General features: G+C 38.5%; 1 protein-coding gene across 1 annotated transcript in view; it reads left to right on the plus strand.

The window, feature by feature from the left end:
* Positions 1–16,910, plus strand: part of ak5 (adenylate kinase 5) — a 113,963-nt gene that overhangs the window by 51,100 nt on the left and 45,953 nt on the right. The window contains 2 exon segments of the mRNA XM_051952919.1: positions 5,264–5,354; positions 11,787–11,860. Coding sequence (XP_051808879.1) covers positions 5,264–5,354; positions 11,787–11,860 — 165 coding nt within the window.

Below are 16,910 nucleotides of genomic sequence, written 5' to 3' on the forward strand. Positions count from 1 at the left end.
ATCAGTTTTTTTCCAATGAAGATAACATGAAATGAATGATAAATCCAGTGCAGACATTGTTAATGTGGTAAATGATTATTCTAGGTGGACATTTTTAATGGAATATCTCCATAGGGGTACAGAGGAACATTTCCAGCAACCATCACTCCTGTGTTCTAATGCTACATTGTGTTAGCTAATGGTGCTGAAAGGCTCATTGATGGTTAGAAAGCCCTTATGCAGTTATCTTAGCACATGGATAAAAATGGGAGTTTTCATGGAAAACATGGAACTGTCTGGATGACCCCAAAGGTAGTGTCTACAGATACAGACCCATACCCGTAGCCAGTGGGCTATGGATACGGCACTTTCCATTTGCCAGACAGATACGGACCCGTACGCGAGTCTCGCCAGTCAAGAAACTGCTAACCACTGCAAACTGTTGAAAGGTAAGCAAAGGTTAAGGTTAGGGTTAGTGTTAGGGTCAGGTTAGGGTCCGTACCTGTAGTACCGATGCTACGGGTCCGTACCGCTAGCGTCTACCGGGAGTCACGTGACCAGATCTCGCGTATCTGATTGGCAAATGGAAAGGGCCGTATCCGTAGTCCACAGGCTATGGGTACGGGTCTGTACCTCTAGCAACAACCGACCCCAAACCCTTGAACAGTAGCGTATATTCTTCCATTATTTGGTGTTTGTCTGTATTCATTAAATATCTCTTCTGTCACTGAGCTTTAAGTAGCTTTCAAGAAACCTGAGAGTCTTTTCAGCACCAACTCTTGAAGACCTCAGCGTGGTTTTGTTGGGTGGTTTGCTGTGAAGCTACAATAAGAGGTGCAGAGTCCATTTCAAAGCTTTAAGACTCTGATTCATCCGTGTCCTTTAATGTTCTCCTTCGCCTCAGATTTCTGAGGTAACTGATGAGGGCTTTTTACTTCGCTTCATCTCAACTTTATCAAAAGATGCATCTTTTAGACTTCCTGTATGTTCAGTACACGACAGTAAAACTGTCCTTGAGGACATTTCTGACAGACGCATCCGGTTCAAAAGATTTATTTTAGTACTGAGGTTTGTTTTCATGTGGATTAATTTTACAGACACAAATATGGGTTCTAAAATTAGAACTCAACCATAGACATGAAGGGACTTTTTCGTCTCTGTTTTGCAGCATTTCAAAGGCTGACTGTGGATTGATTTGCTGCTTAAAACTAAAAAACTAAGAGAGAAACCTGCTCAGACGTGGTCACCAACTGTTCAAGCAATCAAAAAAAAAAAGAAATCAACACTTTAACTGTCGATTAACTGACTGAATGCCCTCTACCTGTCTCTACCTGTCCATGTCTGTACTGGATCTATCATTCATTTAATGTTGTCTTCATTGAAAAAAAAATGCCTTTCTTTCAAAAATAAGGACATTTCTAAGTGACTCTACTTTTTGGACCGTTTTGTAATAATGTACAATAAAATCTATAAAATTGCAGTAAAAGTATAGAAACAATACATTAAAAACACAGTAAAAATACAGTAAAAACTATAGTAAAAATACAGTAAAAATATAATAAAATATTTAAAAAGTATATTGTACAGTAAAAAAAATATAGTAAATATAATAAAAATATAATAAAAATATTGTAAAAACAATAGGAAGATGGTAAAAATGCAGTAAAATATAGTAACAACACAGCAGAAAAATTGTAAAAATAAAGTAAACTACAGTAAAATATAATAAAAATATTATAAAAACACAATAGAAATATGGTAAAAGTGCAGTAAAAATATAGTAACAATACAGCAAATAAAGTAAAATACAGTAAAAATATAATAAAATATTATAAAAACACTAGAAATATGGTAAAAATGCAGTAAAAATATAGAAACAATACAGAAAATTGTAAAACAAAGTAAAATACAGTAAAAACATAATAAAAATATTGTAAAACACTAGAAATATGGTAAAAATGCAGTAAAATATAGAAACAATACAGAAAAATTGTAAAACAAAGTAAAATACAGTAAAAACATAATAAAAATATTGTAAAAACACTAGAAAATATGGTAAAATGCAGTAAAAATATAGTAACAATACAGTAAAAATTGTAAAATAAAGTAAAAATACAGTAAAGATACAGTAACTATATAAATACAACAATTTGTCAATCAGCACTCTTTTTGGTTTTGTTTCAAAACGTGGGCGTTTGTGTCCGATTCAGAGAACAGCTTTCTGAACGTCAGGATAGTCAATGACGTACCACAGCTGACGGTATTAGCATGTTTCCATGTTTGCTTTGCTATCTGATGAAGAATAAAAGAAAAATAGATGTTCAGTCTAAAAATGGTTGTGCGGACGCAGCAGTTTGAGATTTTCCTGTAGTTTCAGTCCAACACGACGACAGCCGGGCAGTTTGAGAACCCACAGACATCACTGTTCTGACACTGAATCACTGGAAATGACAGTTTTCACCCCCAAAAAGATGAAGGCAGTAATCTGTCCTTGAAAAATGACGCTTTCCCTGAGGAGCTTGTTGGGAGTGTAGCTGGATTATACGGAGCCTCTGTGCTGGTGGTGAAGGCTCCTCGGTGTGACAGCAGACACTCTTTCCTGGAGGTCTGAGCTTTAAGACGGCTTTTTGGATCCCACTCTGTCCGGGGAGTTCTGGTTTTCTGCAGGTGGACGCACTCTCAGGGACCCTCCCACACAGAGCTTTTTTAAGGTTGTTACCATGGTAACCTCAGGAGGAAGCTGGTGTGGTGGTCTGTCCTCGTCTTTCCTGACCTCCCCTCCCACCGCTGACATTCACTTATTTCTTTATTTAGTCCGGACTGAGCTGAGCCTGGTTCCAACCTGAAGGCTTGAACTGGAAGCTGTTGCGGGTCCGCCGTGTTTAGACTCGTCTGTCGGCTCGAGGTCGGCCTTCATTCTGCCTTTCAGCTGCCTGTCATCGGTGCTGATGAGAGCAGAGAGGAGCCAGAGAGCAGATTAGGGAGGAAGAGGAGCAGTCGGCTTCAATCAGCGTCCAGTTCGCTCACGAACCCAATCATCATTCTTCACGATCCAGTTCTGGAGGTGGACAGGAAGTCTACGATCTGCAGAGAGGCCTGCTGACACGGGAGGAAAAGATGATTGATCTGGAGTTGTTTAAGCAGCGTGCAGCTCCCAGCATCAGGAGTCATTTCTAACGTCCGACCTCAATGTTGATGTCGCAGCGGATTAAAGGCTGAACCGGGGATGGGGGGGTCACGGTTCAGGTTCAGGTCGAGACTTTCGGGCGTCTGTCGAGCTTCAAAAGGAGCTGAAGGAAAAAACGTCAGTGTTTGAAACCCCATCTCTAGTTTTCCTCTTTACTGGAACGTGTTCTAGTAAATTCAATAGAAGAGAGAGAAAAGGTTCGTGTGCAGAATTACTCCAACGTCATGTCATAAAATAAAGTATGTTCCCAAATGTTTTTCAAAATTTGTCCAAAATCACCCAAAATATGTGCAAAATGACTAGAAATGTACTCAAAAATCCTCTTTTCCTGTTCACAATCCTGTCCAAAATGAGTTAAACATCTAGGATGGCTTTGAAGGGTCCGAAAATGACTAAAAACAATAGAAACACGTCTAAAGTTACTCCAATTTGACTTCATATAATAAGTATGTTCTCAAATGCTGTCAAAATATGTCAAAAATGACTTGAAAATATGTGCAAAATGACTGGAAATCACTCAAATTTGTCCAGAACTTGCTCAAAAATCCTCCCTGAACTGTTCAAACCCCTGTCCAACGTGAGTTAATGGTCTAGGACGGCTGAGAAGGGTTGAAAAAATACTAAAATGGGTCCAAAATGACTTTAAAATGTCTTCAAACCATTAAATTATTCTTAAATAGTAGGAATTATTCACAGTTACAGTTTTATAAACATTTGTGGTCCTCAGCGGTGGATTTGTAGCCAGGATCACAATCATGGGATCATGTAGTGTTCGCTTGTTGTCATGGTTACAGTGATGCTGTGCTGCTATCTGCAATGATACACATCACCACATTTGTCCAAAATGATTAGAAATTAGTCCAGAACTTGTTAAAAAAACCTCCTCTTTTCCTGTCACGATCTGTCCAAAATGAATTAAAGATCTAGGACGGCTTAGAAGGGTTCAAAAATGACTAAAACAATAAAAACACGTCCAAATGACTCAAATTTAAACTCGTAAAATAAGTATGTTGTCAAAATTTGTCAAAATGACCCAAAATATGTGCAAATGTCTAGAAATTGCTCAAATTAGTCAGAACTTGCTCGATAAAACCTCCTGAACTGTTCAGAACCTGTCTAAAATGAGTTAATGGTCCAGGATGGGTTAAAAATGACTAAAAATGGATTCAAAGTTGTTAGTTTTTGAGTAATGTTCCTGACACTACTCAAAAACAGAAACAGAAATAGACATACGTTGATCATCACATAACTCCTCCGCGTTCCTTGGCGGAGTAATTAAACAAGTTGGTTTTTAAATGACAAAAGCGTAAAGTTGTTGAGCTGTGTCCGTTTGTGGCTTTTCTTCTGCTCACACAAAATTCAGTGGAAGCAGCATTTGGAGTTGTGATGAAACGTTCTGCACCAGCATACCCACACTCACAGAACCCTTTTCATTTCCACCACAAAACCAAAAACATCACCTGCCAGCTCCCTGGTTACCACCGGGTTGGCATGGCAACCGGTGAAGCAGGGTTGGCGACAGAGGAGGCGAAACATCTCTGGTTTCCTCTTTAATGAAACATGTTCTAGTAAACTCAAAAGAAGAGAGAGAAATGCTTCATGTGCAGTTTGTTTTTCATTTATTCTGTAATTACGTAGTTTACGTCTCTAATTAGCATAATTGAGAGTTTAACATCTAATCATCCCTCATTTTTTACACATGAACACATATCATGATTAAACATTTCCCACTCTAAAGAAATAGTTTCACATTTTTCTCTTTTGCTGAGAGCAAGAAAAGGAGAAGATTGACGTTTTTCTCATCCATTAATGTCCAGATTAACCTCCAGGTTTGTTGTTGTGTTCATTTTATCCTTCACTAGCAGCAGCTTCTCATATATAACCACCAAACCAACCAGCTCGTCTGTTTTTCTTCCCAGTAAACTCAACATATTTCTTCATGTAACGCGACTCATCCTTGAGTCACAGCAGATTAAAGGCTGATGTCATTTTTCAGGTCGCCACTTTTGGTCGTCTGTCAAGCTTCAAACTAGCTCAAAATAACAGAAATGTGCTGCAAAACTCTTGTTTAAAGATGTGTTTTTGTCCTTTCTTCAGCTGGACGCCGACCGAGACGAGGAGGAAGTCTTCTGTGACATCAGCATGACTCTGGACAACAAACTGTTTCCCTCCAATGAGCCGGCAGCCGGTGAGATGAGCTTTTATTTTGTAAATTAAAGGGAAATGGTCAGGCATTTACAAAGATAATTACACCTCAGCCTCAGTTAGATCATCCCAGACAGTATTTTCACATAAAAGGAGTTTTAATTAAGTAAATTACCTCAAATTACATTAAATGGGCCTGACTGTGATTCCTCTTAGCTCTTAAAGACTCTCTTTGTGAGAAGGTTTGTCTCATTGGGAATAAAAAAAAGGCGACATTTTCGCTTGTCATTTATCTTTCTTTTTTTTGGCAGTTTACTTTGAAATTCCATTTTGTTCCTTTAAAATGGGATTCTAATTGGGTTTACTGTTTTAACTAAGAGCGTCTGACATCTACTTTTCTTCAAAGCTCTTTGCTGCAACTCAACTTCCATTTTTTTTAGCAAAAATCCAAAAAGAAAGACAAACATTATTGCCTTTCTGAGGACAAAATGCTGTTTTACGTTGGGATAAATCGAACTTTTAACCCTCCTGTTGTCTTCATTTACAGGCACCAAAAAATATTGTTTCCTTGTATGAAAAAAAATTCAGCAAAAAAAAAAAAAAATCCCCCAAAAGTTTATTTCAAAAAAATCTCAGGAATTTGGCAAGAAAATTCTTATTATTTTCAAAAAATGAGTAAAAAGCTTCTCAAAAAAATCTAAAAAAAAAAAAATCTAAAGTGATTCCATGTATATCAGTAAAACTTTTAATATTTTATTTAAGAACATTTTTAAAAAATCAACCAAAATTTGCTGGATAATGGTTGATTTTTTGCGAATGTTAATTTTTAACATTTCTTTTTTTCCACCAAAAAATGCTCCAAGATTTCCCAAAAATGTTGAAAATGTGGACATCAGAAGTTTCACTGTGAAAATATTTTTATTTTCCACATTTTCAAATTTTAAAACGGGTCAGTTTTGACCCCCAGGACGACACGAGGGTTAAGTTGGAAAAATTGGAAACTTCAGTGAAAATATCTTTACTGAAAAAGCAAAAATAATAAAATATGAAGTTCAAGAACAGTGCAAAGAATGTGGTGCAAGATGGCGATTTAAAATAATAAAATAAAACATAATACTGCACAATATTTGAATAGTCCTAAAAAATACACTGCAGAGCTGCTGATTTCAGAGGAATGAAAAAACTGTGGCATGATTAAACCTTGTTCACTTAATTTGGATGAACTTAATTAAATTTCTTGCTACAAATTGAATTAATTCAGTTAAGCTGGTCCAATAATTCTCTTTTTTTCTCATTTTCCGGTGTTCATCAGATGCAGAACAGTCAGTAATGCAGCAGAAAGCAGATTATTTGTGTGATATGAGTCATGAGCAGACAGTTTAAACGCCGTCACTTATTAGGTGACGCAGCAAAGACGTTCAAATTACATTTTCCGGTCAGATTGCTTCTTTGAAGGGTGGCAATTATTTCTCTGCAGAGTAGCACATGGAGTTCCTGTCTGCTAGGAGTCTGAACGATGTCACCGCTGATTGTTTAGTCACAGCATTCACTACCAATTATAGAAAAGTTTTCTGCAGCGCATTCAACGAGGTCACTGGTTTAAAATTAGCAGATTTACTGCCAACCCTCTTCTGGAACAGCTGACAGGTGAAATGATTAAAAATACAAACAGTTTTATTTTAAAAAGAGTGAGAAGAACTGATCTATTTCTGCTCCCTGTAGCTCAGAGCTGCTTCAGTCACAATTAGAACAAGAAAAGCACCCAGAAAGCACAGCTGTCCTCCTTGTATGAGTCCCGACGGATGAAATCTTTAAAAAAAATGACCTTGCTCTGAGCACAGGTGTGTGTTCTGCATGTGTATGTTATGTACAGATACCGGATCACGTGACCTAAATATGTAGCGGGCAGCAGGAACTGATGGGACTCAGAAACACCCCCACAATTTAATCAGTTTTTTTTGTTCCTTGTTCTCGCAATGATACAGAAATCTTTCACAAATCTCCACATTTGTCCAAAATCATTAGAAATTTGTCCAGAACTTGCTCAAAAAATCCTCTTTTCCTGTTCACAGTCTGTCCAAAATGAGTTAGTGGTCTAGGATGGCTTAGAAGGGTTCCAAAAGTGACTAAAACCATAAAAACACGTCCAAAATGACTCAAATCTGACCTCATAAAATAAGTGTGTTCTCTAAATGTCATCAAAATGTGTCAAAAATCACCCTAAATATGTGTAAAATGATTAGAGATCACTAGGGCTGGACCCGAATATCCCGAATATCCGAATATTCGTTCGCTACGGCGGTATCTGGATATTAATTTTGGTATCTGAATATTCGCCGCAACATATACACATATGTCTATAACATATACACATATTTATATGTGATCACCCCCTCCCCCCAGACAAAAATATTCGGAGCTCATCTCTTCCCTGCGCCTTCAGCCCATTTTGGTTCATCCCGTCATGTGATCACATAAACATATACACATATGTCTATGTGATCACCCCTTCCTCCCCCCAGATGTAAATATTCGGAGCTCGTCTCTTCCCTTCACCTTCGCCCATTTTGGCTCATCCCGTCGTGTTCGGCTCATCTCGGCTCCTCCATTCATGTTTCTTACCACCACCGAATGTCCGGGTTGCTGCTGACTCTGACGTCACGCTTCACTTCGTTGCATAAACACAAGACAAGATGCTGAAGACCTCCGCTGTTTAGGAATTTTTAAGTTTAACTGAAGACAAAACGAAGGCAAAATTTAGACCTGGGAGACCAGACGAATGGATCGAATATTCGGACCGTCTCCGCCACAAGCCGCCGCCGTCCCCCCGTCGGACGTTACGGGGCAAACGATTATTCGGATATTCGTCTTTAATAGGGCCCGAATATTCAGAGGCCAGAAACCACTATTCAGGCCAGCGCTAGAGATTACTCGGATTAGTAATGTGGAAATGATAAACTGAGGCTGAACGTTGCTGAAACTGAATTTCTTTTTCTTCAGAAATTTCAGATTGTTGATCACGTTTTGTAAAAAGATAATTCCTTAAATGTGAATGTCTTTGCACTGAACCGGAGGAACCATTAGGACTTGTGGTTTTGTAGGCTGTTCTGCTGTGGTTTTACTGGTCCGGTGAATGTGGACCCTGAACTAAGATGAGTTTGGTTTCCCTGATCAAAGCGCTGGCTGTCAGCGGACCAATCACACCGACAGTTTATCTTCATCTAAAGGGTGCGATCGATGGAAAGCTGCTTTTGTAATTTTAGGGCAATTTGAGGTCCGCGTAAGGAGCTGTGCAATCAGCATGAAGTGGAAAATGGCAGCTTGTAACCGTTCAGGAGCAGAAACATGCTTAGATATGACATTATTTTAATCAGAGGAGAGCTGCTGCCCAGGCCTCAGCTATTACAGCATCCGAGGTGCTAAAGAACCGTCTGAGTCATTTTTCTAAAGCTGCTCGTAGCGTTTTCCTGCTTTGAGGACTTCATATTTAACACAAATTGATCGACACACCAGCCACATGCCTGCTTCCTGGCAGGTCGGTACATCAGCGTGGGTAAAAGGCTGAGCACATATTGTGATTGGGTGGCTCAAATTCCCAAACAATTCCTGACTTCTGAATTGCGCCTCTTGCTGACTTGGACAGCTACGCGGACACCTGAGAGCCTCCTGCTTCACCAACCAGAGGCTCTCTGGCTGGATAAATTGTGTAAAATCCACACAGTGAGCTTCAAATGCCGTAGGAACATCTCCGTCTGGTTGTTTTAGGAACAGAAAACCCCCGCATAGAAGCTTTTTAAAGGACTCCCACTGATTACAGGATGGAGCTTTTTGGTGGTTTGGTCTCTTTCAGGATTAAAATCTAATTGTACCCCGTGATCCATAAAAATAGGTCGGTGTCCAACATGAGGGCCCGGTGGGCCAAAAGTGGTCCTCCAGAGGGTCCAATCCGGCCCTTCACTAGTCTGTATAAAAAATGACAGAGAAGACATTAACTGCAGATTGTAAATTAGTAAAACTATAAATTTAAAATAATTTCTAGACCATGACATTTGTTTGGATCATGAAATAAAATACTGGATTGTTCTTTGTCGTTTTGGTGTCTCATTTTTGTAATATTTTGTCTCGTTTGTGTTGTTTATTGTCTTTTTTTGTCTGACGTTTGTCTCATTTTCTTGTCGTTTTGCTTCTGGTTGTTGTTGTTTGTGTTTTTTTTGTCTTATTTTGTCAGTTTGTGTTTTGCTATATTCGCAATTTTGTGTGTCGTTTGTGTCATTTTGTGGGTTTTTTGTCTCGCTTGTGTTTGTCTATTTTTTGTCGTTTTGTTTCTCGGTTTTTGTCATTTTTCGTCTTGTTTGTGTCATTGTGTAATTTTCTGTCTGATTTTTACCGCTTTGTACCTTTTTGTCGCTTTTTTTCTTTTGCTTCGTGTTGTCTTCTAATTTTTATCATTTTCGTCTCATTTTTGTAATGTTTTGTCTTGGTTTTTTTGTCTGATCTTCATCCCTTCCTGTCATGTTTTGTCATTTTGTTTCTGATTTTGGGTCATTTTGTGTTTCCTTTTTGTCCATTGGTGTTTTTTGACAAATTTTCTGTCCCTTTTATTGTTTTGTTTTATGTCATTGTTTCATTTTTTGCGTTCTGTCTCATTTTGTCATTCTGTCTCATTTTTGTCGTTCTGTGCCTCATTTTTGTCGTTCTCTCATTTTTTGTCATCTGTGTCTCATTTTTGTCATTCTGTGTCTATTTTTGTCATTATGTGTCTATTTTTGCATTCTGTGTCTCATTTTGTCATTCTGTATGTTGTTCTGTGTCTCATTTTTGTCATTCTGTCTCATTTTGTCATTCTGTCTCATTTTGTCATTCTGTATGTTGTTCTGTGTCTCATTTTTGTCATTCTGTGTCTCATTTTTGTCATTCTGTCTCATTTTGTCATTCTGTGTCTCATTTTTGTTGTTCTGTGTCTCATTTTTGTCATTCTGTCTCATTTTTTGTCATTCTGTGTCTCATTTTGTCATATTTTCTCTTGTTTTTTTGTCTTTTCTTGTCTGACTGTTGTTTTTTTGCACTAAAACAAAGGAACCATTAGAAGTCGTGGTATTTCTAGGTTATCATGCTGTGGTTTTACTGGTCCAGATCACCGGAGATCAAACTGGGCTGAATGTGGAACCTAACCTAAGGTGATTTTGACTCTCCTGCTTTAAAGAGAAGCTGCCTCCTGGTCCATCAGGACTCTGATCTCTGCAGGAATCCTGAGCCTCCACCTGGTATCACTGATCTGAACACAGCCAAAGTAAAACCTCCACGCAGGCAGAAGTCAGCTTTGCAGGGAGCTAAATGCGCTCCGACATGTTGCTGACTCCGAGTTACGAACTGCTGAGAGCACAGAGGACGGTGTGTTTTTATTCCTGCTGCAGTCTGAGGCTCGTTCCATCTCAGAGGAACCGCCTGAACATTTGAAGCTGAGTCTAACCCAGTTCTCTAATCAGGATGCTGGCGTGCAGGGAGAAAAAAGAAAACCTGCCAAAGGGGGAAGTGTTATTCACGACCCGTTTCTACGGAGGATGAAGACGTTAGAATTTACCAGCAGCTTTCTGATGGAGAGAAGTTCAGGTTGAGGTGTTCATGAAGCCAGAAATTACCTTTAATGTGCTGCTGGGCTCTTTTTCTGTGTGTGGCTCTGTCTGATCATCAAAGCGCAGATGTTGGTTTCATGTCTGCAGATGGGAAATGAACATGTTACCTAGCATGTACACAGGAACATGTATGGAGACACAGCTGCTAACGGGAGCAATGCTAATGGTTTACAAGAGAACACTGTCAGCAGCATTGTTAGTAATGAAAGAAGGTCTGAAAATGAGCTTTGACAGCCAGACAAGAAGGAAATATTACATGGAAATGCACATGGCATGTGTTGGAGGTAGGCTGAAGGAGTTCTTCTTATTATTTTTTGTCTTGTTAAATCCACTACAGGAGAGATGTTCTCTGCAGTTAGGTGGAAAAAATACGTGAATTTATCAGCGTCTGCACCTAAAATGAGATGGAAAATAAAAATCTGCATAAAAAAGCTTAAAACATGGAATGCATCTCTAGTGGAAAGTCTGTGTTTGTGGAGCTCAAATACTTTCAGAGTCAGAATTTAAAGAAAAATACAGTAAAGTTCTGTTTTCCTCTTCTTAAATTTATTAAACGTTGATGAGACTTATATGAGAATATTTATACATTTCCCTCATGTCTGTGCACTTTAAACAAAAAAAAGTAGACTGTTAGCGTAGCTTAGCATAAACACTGGAACCAGGGAGGATTTAGATCTATTTCCTGTTGGTGAACTGAAGAACGTAACGTAAAAACTATGCAAGACGAATCACCTTTTGTCTTTCTGTTGAGATTAATGAGATCTACTAAGAAACGTATGAAGTGTGGAATGTCAAACTGTTTCTTTAATTCTAACTTCAGGACTTTTTGTGGATTTTTTCAGGTCCCAGTGAGTTGGATCTCAGTCTGGTGGGTGAAACGAGCAGCCCGGCAGATGTTGCCTGCAAGTACGACGAGGTAAGATTCATCTGTTAGACGTTAAGGTTTAGTCTCCAGCTCTGCTTCTGAATTTAATACTGCATATGTTGTCTAACCCTCCTGTTGTCCTCATTTACGAGCCCCAAAAAATATGTTTTCCTTCTCTGAAAAAAGTCCAAAAATTGTGCAAAAAAATTCCACAAATTTCTGAAAATTGCAAAACTTTCAGGAAGATAACTCCAATAATTTCTTAAAAGTTTCTCTTAAAAGTTTTATTTTTTTTAAAAGAATCCCCAAATTTGGCAAGAAAATTCTCGTAAATATTTTCAAAAATGAGTAAAAATTTTCCAAAAAAATCCTAAAAATGCCTAAAATGATTCCATATACTATCAGTAAAACTTCTGATATTCAGCTAATATCGCTGTATTTTGGTTGATTTTTATGTGAATGTTCTTAAGAAACATTTTTAACATTTCTTTTTCCACAAAAAAATATTTCAAAGATTTCCAAAAAATGTTGAAAATGTGGACATCAGAAGTTTCACAGTGAAAATATATTTTTTCCCCACATTTTCAAACTTTAAAACGGATCAATTTTGACCCACAGGACGACATGAGGGTTAAATTTGTAAAGTCAATGTTCATATATTTGCCTATTCCTGAGGTTTTGGCTCTGAGATTTGACCAAAAGCTTCAGGACAAGCGAAGAATATGAGGAAAATATTGCGATCTGATGGGTTTCTTTCACATTTGGAGCAAAGAAAACATCCTTTTTACACAATAAAACTAATTTATCGTGCATATTTAAATCTAAATAGACAAAAAAGTGGTCACAGGTTCAATCCCAACATCTGCTGTGAATCCAAACGCTGTCCTTTTACCTCATTTATCTTCATTATCATCAGCAGCATCGGCCGGCTTCATCCCTTTAGAGAAATAAAATCCTGATTGAACACCACTAACCAGCGAGCCTCCCTCGTCTCTCTCACTCTCTCTCCACCGTTTCCCTTAAAAACACGACAGAAATGACAACTGCAAATTGCCTTCCTTCAAAAATGGCAAACAGTGAGCTCATCGTTTGAAAGGCCGGATGATTCAGACGTCCTGCATGCTGTTGTGTAATTCCTGGCAGCGGCTCAGACTTCACTTTCATTCCCAGAACTCTGACCTCCGTCTCATTTTCCAGCCTCCAAACTAATCTTCGTCTCTCCGTCTGTCTCCAGCGTTCTTTCACTCGGTTTCATTTCTACCTCCAGGGGTTTCTGGAGGCTGTTTATTGTTGCTTCATGTCCGTACTCTCTCAGCAGCAGCTCCTCTCCACATTTATTCCCTCTATTGAATCCACTCTTGGACGTGAAACCGAGTCCGTTTACCGTCGGCCGCTCAGCGGTGGAGAAGCTTCGGCGTTTTGTTCACTCCTGGCTGTATTTCCCCTCCTTTTATTTAACAGTGCTGCATGCGTGTGCTTCTCCTCATTCGTCTTTAATTACACCCTCCATGCTTTTCCTGAACAGCATCAGGGGATTCTATCTGAAGGTTGATGAGGGTTGGAGCTGCCAATCCCTGCTGGAGCTCCAACCGACCAACGCTTTTAGAGGAAGCATTTTCGTTTCAGAATTTAATCTTGCTCATCTTTCAAAGCCAGAAAGATGCTTGTTGTCACCTTTGTTGGATTATGGCCTCACCCTTTGTATACCACCGAGAAATGGCTGTTAATAACCAAAGACGTGAACTTTAATTGACTGAGTCGTAATATGTTTTAGCTTGTATTATACACTGGTTTTCTTAGTGTCATTTTATTTTAGGATGCCAGTTAACAAAATCAACCAAAATCCAATCCAACAAAGTCGGCTGGTCTGCTTCCACGATCCATATCTGCTGGAAATATACAGAAAACTATGAGAAAACTGAGCATATTCCTGGTTAGATAAAGGATGCATTACAAAAAAAGTAAAACATAAAAAAATCTCATTGCCCCGTTGAAATGGATGGACTTTATCTACATAAATGCGAGAGAAAATCTGTACCTTCTTTGTCGTCAGGTGCTTCCTGTTTGCTTTCATCACCTTGAGTTGTGTCTAGAACTGACCTCTTGTGAAAAACTCCGAGTTGCACAGAACACTTCTCATACTCCGTTAGTCCCAGAAAGCGGAATTGACAGAGAACAACCAGATGGACGAGGTGGAGCCAAAATTTAACACGTTTTAATGAGGGAAAGTTCAAAACAAAGTGGCATAAAAGCAGCACAACAGATGGACGTGGATGGAACTTTAATCAAAGAAACCAGCAGAGAAAGGGAACAATAAAACCTTGTGCTGCTTACTGACACCGTCTCCTTAAATTAGATTACAGCAGGGACTAGCACCTCTAAATCCACTGTTTCTAGACTCAAATTGGATTTTCTTGGGTGTGGTGTATGAGGGGGTTTTGGTGTGAAGAAATCTACTTCCTGGAATAGACTCCAGGGACGGCAGAGCATCTCGATCTACAAACAACAATGGAATGAATTAAAGAAGTGCTGGGACACTCTAAATGACTTGTAGAAATCCAGCCTCTTAGGTATTAAACTGCAAGTAAACTTTAATACACAAAAGGTCTATCTATAGTCTGTCCATCCATCCATCTATAGTCTATCATCTATAGTCTATCTATATTCTATCTATTCGTCTATCTATCGTCTATCTATCTATCCATCCATTCATCTATATATCTATCTATCTACAGCCATGGCCATAAGTTTGGACACAGCATGACTTATGTCTGTTTTGATGTCTATTACAAAACATAAGTATATTGTAAGTGACAATTTTGTGGTATTTTCTAAGATTCACAAGCGTCATGGTACTTGTGTCCAAACTTATGGCCATGGCTGTAACTATAGTCTATCTATCTATCTATAGTCTATCTATCTACCTATCTGTCTATCCATCCATTCATCTATATATCTATCTATCTAACTATAGTCTATCCATGCATCCCTCTATCCATCCATCGATAGTCTATCTATCTATCCATCCATCCATCCATGTATCCATCTACCTACCTGTCTGTCTATCCATCCATCCATCCATCTACAGCCTATCTACCATCTATCTATCTGGATACCTTCATTAAAGATTCCTATATATTCTATACTCTGAAAAGTCTTGCTGTACGACACTATTGAGAAATCGAGGGAGAAATGAAATCCTGCACAGCGACTCCACCTTTCAGATATCTGGAGTTCATCTCAGTGTTTGATCCACAAACAGAGTTTATCTGGGGCTTTGTTACCCAACAGCTAACGTCCCGCTGGGTGTCTCCAGGGCTGTGATTCCAACATAAAGCCTCTTTGTTGTGCCTCACGAAGGAGAACTTCCAGTGAGGCCGATCGATGCTTATTGACCGACGTCCCCCAGTCCTCATTAGTCAGACGCGTCTGGCAATCGGATGGAGGCGGCTCTGTCCAAACAATACGGTGGTAATCCTCGAGAAGGAAACCTCAGAGCAGCTGGAGGATGAGGAGAGAGCAAACAAAGCAGCTCGTCGCTGAGCGTCTCTTACTGTGGACAACAGTGGAACAGTGTCTACACGGATCTGTGGCCTCGGAGACGAGACAGGGATGGATTCTGTTCAGAGGATAGAGACGGTCATCTTAGATCCACGATGGAAAATCTCTCAGATGCTTTTCTCCAGCTGTTTCTTACTTTTCATCACCTCTAATTTATTCATGATGAGACAAAACATTTAAAAAAACATTTCAGGGGACCTATTTTCATTTTTTATTTAAATGTCTGGCTGGAAGATTTTTGAAAAATTAGTCTCATTTACTAATCGTTACATTAACTTGATGTATTGTGTTGACATAACAATGTTGCATCAACTTAATATTTTGTGTAATTTAAGTTGACATTTCTGCCTTCGCTCATTCAAAACCAAATTTAAGTTGAGAAAACTTAATAAAACTGGCTTCACAATTTTTCTTGATCTGAGTTCAGCATTTCAAGCCTCCTGCTCCTTTATCTTAACATGTCTGGACGATTAAAACGGTTAAAAAAACATATGTTGGATTGTGGAGGAAACGCTAAATGCCCAAATTCAGTTTAATTTGTGATTATACGATTTTTTTAGTGTTTCATTTGTAGTGATTTATTCTAGATGAAATACCTAAACGTGGCTTCATTAAATGCAAAACTAAGAAAAAAAATCTGCTGATTTACATTGCAAACATTATTTTAATGAGTTGTTTTGACATAATGTTGCCTCAGCTTAATATATGGTGGAATTTAAAGTCAAATTTCTGCTTTAACTCATTCAAAACCAAATTTAAATTGAGAAAACTTAATAAAACTGACTTAAATCAAGTTTTTTCCTCATTTATCTTAACATACCTGTACAATTAAGACTGTTAATAAAAACAGGTAATTGCTCAAATTCAGTGTATTTTGTTGGTTGAACATAATTTCTTTAGAAGTAGACATAACTCAAAACGAATGATGCTGATGAATTATTCTCACTGCAGTAATTATCCAGTGGAAGGACTTATTTGCTCAGTTAAATCCAGGGGAAGACTTTTTTTTTTTGGCCATTCTGTGTACATTCCACTATTATTTAATGTATATTCCACATTTTCAACTATTAACCGGTGTCTGAATTTACACTTTTCCTGGACATAAATAATTAGACATCTCCAGCATAATTTTTATGCAGAAACATCACAAATTGGTGCCTGAAAATTGTCTACAAGGCAGGAAAATAAGGGTTTGATGATCTAAATTTCTCCAAACCCTTCATGCCTGATGTGTCCCAGTTACAATATTCAAAGGAAATCTGCATGCATGCCGAAAAAAGCATCATCTCCAAGAAGTTTATTCAGTTTGTCCAATTTAAAATGAGCAAAATGTTGTTTGTTGGTTGATAAACTGCTGCAAACCCGTTTAAAAGCATTGTGGGAAATGTAAGGAATCACCACAGCTCAAAATACATCTTAAGGTGTCCTTTGCTTTCAACGTCTCTGATAAATGTCCAGGAGGTCACGCTGCAGCTTCCTCTCTGATAATAACCAGCATTCTTCGGCCGACCGCAGCGTCTCCGTGACCCAGACAAGACAC

The sequence above is a fragment of the Acanthochromis polyacanthus genome, chromosome 9, assembly GCF_021347895.1.
Source record: "Acanthochromis polyacanthus isolate Apoly-LR-REF ecotype Palm Island chromosome 9, KAUST_Apoly_ChrSc, whole genome shotgun sequence".
Lineage (NCBI taxonomy): Eukaryota > Metazoa > Chordata > Actinopteri > Pomacentridae > Acanthochromis > Acanthochromis polyacanthus.